Source organism: Sinocyclocheilus anshuiensis, unplaced genomic scaffold (genome assembly GCF_001515605.1).
Source record: "Sinocyclocheilus anshuiensis isolate Anshui unplaced genomic scaffold, SAMN03320099.WGS_v1.1 scaffold758, whole genome shotgun sequence".
Lineage (NCBI taxonomy): Eukaryota > Metazoa > Chordata > Actinopteri > Cypriniformes > Cyprinidae > Sinocyclocheilus > Sinocyclocheilus anshuiensis.
In genome coordinates, this window is record NW_015548126.1 from 1,272,135 (window position 1) to 1,281,037 (window position 8,903).

Genomic DNA, 8,903 nt, shown 5'->3' on the forward strand with positions numbered 1-8,903 from the left:
GGAAAAAAAAAAAAAGTATATATATATATTTTTTTAAAGGGCTGGATAATATTAAATAATCATATTGTCATACAATATTACTATGCCATTTGATTTAATGAATAATTATGTATTTTCATGTATTTCTTATCTATATGGTTTGTGGTATTGATGCTAAAGGACAAAAATGTGACAACTCGCCAATGCAAATCACCTCAGTCTAAAAATGTGCATTGCAACACTACTGTAAGCTCATAAATGTTATTTCTTATGTTAGAAAGACATTTATTAGAAATAGATACTTCTTTGACATATGCTGCACATAATGTAAATAATATAATCTGATATATATATATATATATATATATATATATATATATATATTTATAGTTTATGTTCATTTCTTTTATTCTTTTGCACAAATGGGAAGAGGCCAAAGTGGAAAATAATAAACGGATATATATATATAATTATAGTTTATGTTCATTTCTTTTATTCTTTTGCACAAATGGGAAGAGGCCAAAGTGGAAAATAATAAACGGTTAAGACCATTCTCTGTCTGAGTGACATAATATACCTACAATTACAACTTCAGTCAGATAACATCTATAAGAATAAACAGAAATTTGATATTGTCAATGACTTCATAATGTCCTAGACAGACACATGACTTACATGTCTTAATTAAATGAAGCGTAAACATTTCACAAGTGCATGGGGACGGCTATTTCAGCAGGACTTTAATATCATAAATAGGGGTAAAACTAGTAAAGGCATATAACTCCATATACACATAAGGACAAAACAGCAGATAAATAAAAATATGTTGCAGGTCTGCTCTGATAGCAGGGTAAAAACAATTTTCAAAGGCAAATACTGAAAATGCAAGTAACCTAACTTGCGTAGTTTGAATAAATATGGTAGAAAACATTTCCTATTTATTTGTTAATGTCAAGGCCATGCATCCAGACAAACTTTCACATTTTGGGCAATATTGGACAAATCATTGTTGGACACTATGGATACTATTCATACATTATTTAGCCCAATGTTTGGTCCATGTGTCAGGCTGGTTCTGCCAAATTGTCAGTTTCCCTATCCAGTCATTAAGCAGTCCTGTTTTGCATTAATCACTAGGTACATCAAAAAGAGAGCTCAAATGCCCTCCAGTGTACATTCTGTACAGTGCAGACATTTACAAGTTACAGTTTTAGACTTGCATTTTGCTTTCCGTATTCTTTTAAATGCAGGCCTACTTGTCCATTTCTCCTCCATTCCATCCATTTTCCACTGCTTTATCCTTTGCAGGGCCACAAGGAGACGGAACCCATCCTAGTGTCAAAATATAGCATATGTTCAGTTCAGTTCATTATTTGGGACATTATGCCCTCATAACTGTGCAAAGGCACATGTTTATTTATACAACATAGCTAGTAGGCTATCTGTCAGCCTGTCAAGATCATTGTCAAGTTTTTAGTTAGAGGCTATGTTTTTGCTCCTTTTAATTTTGTTTTCTATATTATATTTGATTTATTTTTAATGCTAAATTAGGAAATCATTATTGATATAATCATGGTTCAAATTTCTACATTTGTTTTTCTAAATAAAAGACAAAAAAAAGTTAAACAATGCTCTCGAAAAAATAAATAGACTAGCAGAATTCGTGTTCTTCTCATCGGGTAACCAGCAACAGAGCGATTGTTGAACTGGACCTTTGACAAATCGTCAATATTGTTACTAAATGTACATTTCACATATATAATGTGAAAAACCCGTGTTAGTTTAAAATGTCCTAAAGATATTTGGCGTTTGACTAATAGTAGGCTAGCGATACGTCCTTAAGCAAATTGGGTTGCCTGAAGGAACCTCCTTTTTCCTGATTTCCTGCAAGTGCTTTAAAATTAAAGGTAGTAGTATCCTCGAAGATAACTTTAATTGGCACACTGTGTACACGAGGGGGACATGTGAAGTAGCCTACACGATTTTGCCCACATGCAGGTTGTTGAATAACCAACAACCCTCGATCTGACGCAAGTCTCGTAGACTGAGCCCCTCAGAGTCAAAATCGGGCTCTGGTGTCGCTCAACCCCTCTTTTAGTACCAAAGAGTGATTTTACTCGGCGTTAATTGTAAGGACTGCATTTAAAAGGACCACAAGAGTCTCAAAAGAAAGTCTGCGATGGCTTCGACGCCCTCCGCTTCAGCGCTGTCAGGGGAATATCCTCGCCAGAAAACAGGCGAACAAGAAGCGGCCTCCAGCGGCAGTGTATGGGCTCGGGATGACATGTGGAGACTCGGTCAAATCTTCTTTTCGCTCTCTTTGGGGATTCGTGTTTCACAGGGAGCGAGTGGAGATTCCCGGGGTTTTGTCCATTGCAGTGCGATTTGAAACGGACTGTTCATGAAAATCTTCTTTAAGAAATGGTGAATCCAAAGATCTTCTGGTCAAAAGCTCCCCAAAGTCTGACAACAAAATGTTAACTAGGAAAGCATCAAGAGAACAAAATAAATGGCCAAAGACGAAACTGACGTCGGACAATACTTTTGCTTTTAAATCCCAACGTTACAGAGTTTTATTCAAAAACAACCTGGTTCTGCGACTGGATGGCACGTATTTACGAAAACTGAACTCAGATTATCCATGGACTTGTTGTATTATTTGTGTACTTTGCGCTCAGAACAAGAGCACACTAAACTACAGTAATGTAAACCCGTTGTTTTCTCTTGGCTTATTGTGGATTTTAAGGAATAAACTGATATATTTCACAACCGCAGTGTCAGACAGTGTGCGGAAGCAGCATCTTGGAATAGGCTGGAACCAGCTTCATCCGGATGTAAATTGTCGCCAATGTGGTTTTAAAAGGTCACAAGAAGTCAAACATTTTTTGTTGTGCCTGTAATTCTATACATACTGGATTATCCTAACACACATTTTTATCCAAATGTAAGTACTACTTTAAGACTCCCAAGTACTTTATTTCAATTAAATCCAATTTTTTATACAGCCACACTAACTTTTACATAAATCTCCAGGTAATAAATGACGACATTCAATTCAAAACTATTAATAAAGGACGATTTTCCTGTATAAAAGTACAGAAATTATTGCAGCCTATTTATTTGAAGAGTCAGAAATTGGCATGTACCAATGTGTAATTATATAGGCTATATTAGAATAACAACAATATGTTCTTTTCTTTTTTCTAGTGTGATAAGTTGTGTGGATGTGCCAAATGTAGGCCTACTTCTGAACATCATGAGGATCAAGACACTGGAAGGAGCTGAACCTGGGGAATGAGTCTTCTGCTGAAGACAATGTGGATGACATGCACTTCACACAAATGCACTTTCGTAGATACAGTTGTGCTCAAAATTATTCATACCCTTGGTAAATACGATCAAAGGCAGCCCTGAAAATAAGTCTGCATTGTTTATCCATTTGATCTTTCATTTAAAAATTTCAAAAAAATCTAACCTTTAATTGAAGTAAAAAAAAGTGAAAGTGGGGGGAAATCACATTATGAAATAAATATTTTTCTCTAATACACAATGGCCACAATTATTGGTACCCCTAGAAATTCGTATGATTAAAATATCTCGAGTATATTTCCATTAATATTTGCATTTTTTGTTATCACATCAGGGTGACAAGGAACATGAAATTATTCAGCCATGGCTTCCTGTTTCAAAGGAATATAAATATGAGGAACACAAAGGCCAAATTCCCTTAATCATTGATCACAATGAGTAAAATCAAAGAATATATTTCTGATGTGCAGCAAAAGATTGTTGAACTTCACAAAATAGAAAGTGGCTCTAAGAAAAGAGCTAAAGCATTGAAAATTCCCATTTCCACCATCAAGGCAATAATTAAGAGGTTCCAATCAGCTAAAGATGTTACAAAACTGTCTGGAAAAGGACGTGTGTCTATTTTTCCTTAAAGCATGGTGAGGAGGAGAGTTTGAGTGGCCAAAGAGTCCGAGTAAGATCACAGCTGGAGAACTGTAGAAAATATTTGAGTCGCGGGTCAGAAAGCTATTAAAAAAAAATATTCAAACTATGTTATGGGGCAACAGAGACGTGAGACGTGCGGATCCATCTGCAAAGCTTTTATTTAAATGCGTGGTCATAAAAACAGGCAAGGTTCTGACAATGGCAAACAGGTATATTGAGGGCAAGACTAAAGAGGAATCCAAAACAAGCAATAATCCAATCGAGGTGCAAACACATTCTGAATCAGCAAGGCAAAGGGTAGATCCAAGACAGGCTATAAACTTCAGGGCAGGCAGAAATCAGACAGGACGAGATAACAGGCTAGGATCGAGACATGGGAAAACAGACTATGAACAAGGCTAGACTCGTGAACTTGGAAGGGCTCTGTAAAGTAGCTATCCCTAGGTGAGCAATAAATGCTAAACAATACTCGGTCCTGAATGGTGGTGTGAGACTGATTTATATAGTGTGTGTTATTGGTAGCAGCTGTGTGTGATTGGTTTCAGGTGAGCTTGTGATAGTGCAATGGAGTATGGGAAATGTAGTCCAGGGTGATGTGCAACAGTCTGTGTGGTGTGAGAGTCAATATCATGGGAGGGCGACCTCTGGTGGCAAGTGGATGGAAGTTCATGGACCGGATTCGTGACACCCTACATCACCAAATGTTGTTGGGGAGGGTTTCAAGAAAAATCTAGAAAACAAAACAAAACACTCTCATCCAAAAACAAACTCCAGCATATTAATTTGCTAGACATGACTGGAACTTCAAATGGCACTGGCTTCTATGGTAAGATGAAACTAAAAATGAGCTTTTTAACAGCAAACACTCAAGATGGGTTTGGTGCACACATGAGTAAAAAAAGTACCCCATGTGTACAATGAAATATACTGCTGGATCTTTAATGTTGTGGGCCTATTTTTCTGCCGGAGAACCTGGATATCTTGTTCAGATAGATGGCATAATGGATTCTATAAAATACCAATGGATAAAAAATTTAAAACCGACTGTCCATGCTAGAAATCTTACAATGGACCATGGTTGGATCTTCCAACAGGACAATGATCCACAAACAAACATCAAAATCAAAACAAAAATGGGTCACTGAGCACAAAACAAATATTCTGCCCTGGCCAACCCAGTTCCCTGAGCTGAACCCTGTAGAAAATGAGTGGTGAAGAGAAGAAGCACCAACATGCAGCTGGAAATCTGAAGGGTCTGGAGAGATTCAGTATGAAGGAATGGTCTCTGATCTCTTATCAGGTGTTCTCCAAACTCTTCTGGCATTATAGGAGAAAACTCAGAGCTGTTATCTTGGGAAAAGGAGGTTACAAAAAGTATTGAATAAAAGGTATGATTAATTGTGGTCAATGTGTATTAGAGAAAAATATTTATTAAATAATGAAATTTTCCCTCCATTTTAAATTCGTATTCTCCAATGAAAGGTTAGGTTTTTGTAAATGTTTTAAATAAAAGATCAAGAGGATTAATGATACAGATTTATTTTCACAGCCGCCTTTGATCATATTTACCAAGGGTATGAATAATTTTGAGCACAACTGTAGATAGATAGACAGACAGACATAGATAGATAGATAGATAGATAGACAGGGATAAATTTTCCCTTTGTGGAAAAAAAACTATTATTGCTACTATATAACCAAACTGCTGACCATAATCAGCATTTATAATCCGGCAACTTTTTTAAATATTTAGAAGTACAAACAAGAATGTTGTTAAGTGAACAGGAAACTGATGCTGCAATGCTTGTTTAACTTTGTGTATGTTAATATATAGGCCAGTGTCAGGAATTAATTTTATAATCCTACAAAAATCTTGAATACTAAGATTTGAATGCGGCTTAACAGAGAGGAGTTGGTTTTATTAATTAGCATGACTTTTCCAGGTTTAGAAAACTCTAAATTAAAAGTGATATCCATACATATAATGACCGTGGGAACCTTTTTATGATTTAGAGAAGTTCATAAATTCCAATTTATGTCTGGCACATGGCTTTTCTAATTGAGGAGGACACCTGTTTTCCACCTCTGTAAGGGGATTCTTACCAGAGACCCTGCTAATACATTTCGCGGGATCAGCATAAACACCCTGAGGCCTAACAGACCCGTATATCCAGAGGTCGACCCCCTACCTCTAACCTTTCACCTGCCATGAACACAAATGAAATGCGTTTTATGTACGCGTATCTCTTCATTATGGTAAGCACAGCTCCTCGTAAGTGACGGGAAGGGGCGGGACTTCCTAAAGATGACGCCACCCGGAAGTCAAGTACTCTTGCATTCTTGAGCGAAGCTCGAAGGGTATACGCGTTGGCAGGAAGTTTACTGTGCTTTAAATTAAGGATTATCAACGTCTATTCCACATTATATTCAAATAAATTACTTGAATTAGTTGAAATGGGACATAATCTTCAAAGCGACGGAAGTATTAATATATTGGCAGACTAAAGAAGACGGGAAACATGTCAGTGTATGAGTGAGAGTTGACTCATGTAAGTCAGATATGTTGGCATTTTTTACACATTCTAGTTTTGTTTGACCTCAGCTCTCATATGTGATGAACAGACCGGTTTAGTCTCTTACTGTTTAACAGTTGTGGCTGAGGGAGGGCTGAAAGAGCTACAGGTGAGATTATTGATCGACGGAAGGATCTGCGTTTCCATATTTGCTTGTACAGTACAGTGGGAAGGTCAATTTCTGACTAATAAAACTAACGTTATTGCATTTTGAAAATTACCTTATATTCTCATAGGGTAGTTGACAAATGCATTTAATTAAAAAAATGTTAGATCCTGTAACAAATCGAAATGTCTTTTCATAGACATTTATTTTTTTAAGTATCATTTAGCTATTGCATTTTAAATACTATTTTTTTATGTAGTCTCTCAATTATTATGAAATTATAAAACATGGTGTGCAAAGTGTATAAAATAGGACATTGTTACTGCCTGACATATCATACCAAATATCCATAGTGCATGGATTATCATCCACAATGCTTTTTTTCTTTTTAAATAAAAACTGAAAAGAATCTCAGGGAGATATTTTTTTGTAGGGCTGTCAACTTCATCAGAGGAAAATAAGGGACAAAGTCAGTTTTCCTTTAAGAAAATAAGGAACACTTTCCTCTGTACCAGTGTTATTATAGTTAATAAAACTAAAACCATAAAAAAATTGTTACTTGAAATAAAAAAAAAAAATGTTGTTTGATTTTTTTTTCTGTTTGATTGTAAAACATGCATTTAATATTCAAGATTCAAGAGCTTTATTGTCACAATGAAATTCGTACTTTGTTTACTCCTCTCGACAATGATAGGGTAGAAAGGGAACAGACATAACTTACAAGGACAATACAAAATACGTAAAAATATAGAATATACAGTAAAGTATAATAAAAAATATAATAATAATAGCATAAAAAAAGAAAGTAATGAAAGAACATTTAATTTTAATTCAGGACTGTTGGCTACATATATGTGAGCTTTTTCTCTGCTTAATATCTGGTAATCTTGCTTATTTTACAGGCTCTGCTGAAGGTCACTGTGTCACTTTGGACACAAATGTCTATATCAGAATCCTAAAACCTGGAATATGTCTTATTTTCACCTTCCGTCGATTTAATGTTACATATTGCTTCTACTATTGTGAATGCTGACTAAAAGTATCATGCAAAGCATGTGAAAAAAATATTAAAATATCCACAAAACTTTTCTCGCTCATCCTTCCGTCAAACCTTCCTGTCCTACAAGCCCACTTCATGTCCATTTCTTCCTTCCTGAATCCTCTGTCCTATCACACATCAGGCCATGCTACGCAAGAGAAGTCCTCTTATCATTTGTGGTGCTTTCATATTTGTAGCCTGGAACGTTATTCTTATTTTTGTCCTCATGAGACGCCCTTCCACCCAAGGGGCTCTTGACAGCCCGGATGAACCTGGTAACACGGGAGACGGAGCCGGAGGAGGCCAGTTTGGAAATATAATGAACGAGGTGATGCGTGTAGCTAATGCATTTGAAGCTGAACTTGAATCGCAGAAGAAGATCCTGTTGCAAATCCAGAGCCATTGGGCGGTTTGGGAGAACAAAGGCGGTGTGACAGCTGCTAAGCCAAAATCACAAGCCGAACATTCAGCTCCGGCGGTCATCCCTATTTTGGTCATTGCCTGTAATCGTGTGACGGTGAAACGCTGCCTTGACAAACTCATTGAGCACCGACCGTCTGCTGAACTTTATCCAATCATAGTGAGCCAGGACTGTGGACACGCAGAAACATCTGACGTGATCGCCTCGTATGGCAGTAAGCTGACTCATATCAAGCAGCCGGATCTCTCTGATATCTCAGTACCTCCACAGCATAAGAAGTTCCAAGGTTACTACAAAATCTCCCGGCATTACCGGTGGGCACTCAACCAGGTTTTCAACACCTTTTCATACTCCTCGGTTGTTGTTGTGGAGGATGATTTGGAGGTAACTTAATTTTAATTAATTATAAGAAAAGTTAATCCAAGATACACAAGGATAAATTTGGGTTGCACTTTATTTTACAGTACGTGAACTTGCATGTACTTACATTGTACCTATAGTGTACCTACCTAAGAAAGTACTGGTAATATAAGGCAACTACATGGGGTAGGGTTAGGTTTAGGTGTAGGTTCAGGGTTAGTGCCTAGTTATTACCTAGTAATTGTAATTACTATAATAAGTACATAGTATGTACATGAGTAACAGGACTGGAAAATAAAGTGCTACTGAAATGTTTAAGACTGTTTTCTATTCTCTTTTCCATACAGAGTATCATAAAATGTTTCCTATGACCATCTTCATGAAAAAAAAAACAATACTTTCATGTGTTTTTTCTATCTATCTATCTATCTATCTATCTATCTATCTATCTATCTATCTATCTGTAGGCCT

At 36.5% G+C, this 8,903-nt stretch overlaps 1 protein-coding gene across 3 annotated transcripts in view; it reads left to right on the forward strand.

Moving 5' to 3' along the window:
* The first annotated feature begins 6,237 nt into the window (after positions 1-6,237).
* Positions 6,238-8,903, forward strand: part of mgat1a (alpha-1,3-mannosyl-glycoprotein 2-beta-N-acetylglucosaminyltransferase a) — a 7,431-nt gene continuing 4,765 nt past the window's right edge. Inside the window, exons 1-3 of one of the 3 annotated variants that reach the window (XM_016507758.1) lie at positions 6,238-6,482; positions 6,584-6,615; positions 7,515-8,456. In XM_016507758.1, the coding sequence (XP_016363244.1) occupies positions 7,797-8,456 (660 nt within the window). In that variant the 5' untranslated portion in view covers positions 6,238-6,482; positions 6,584-6,615; positions 7,515-7,796. Of the gene's footprint in view, positions 6,483-6,583; positions 6,680-7,514; positions 8,457-8,903 lie in introns of those variants that run through there. The other 2 variants (XM_016507759.1, XM_016507760.1) reach the window with 2 other exon arrangements.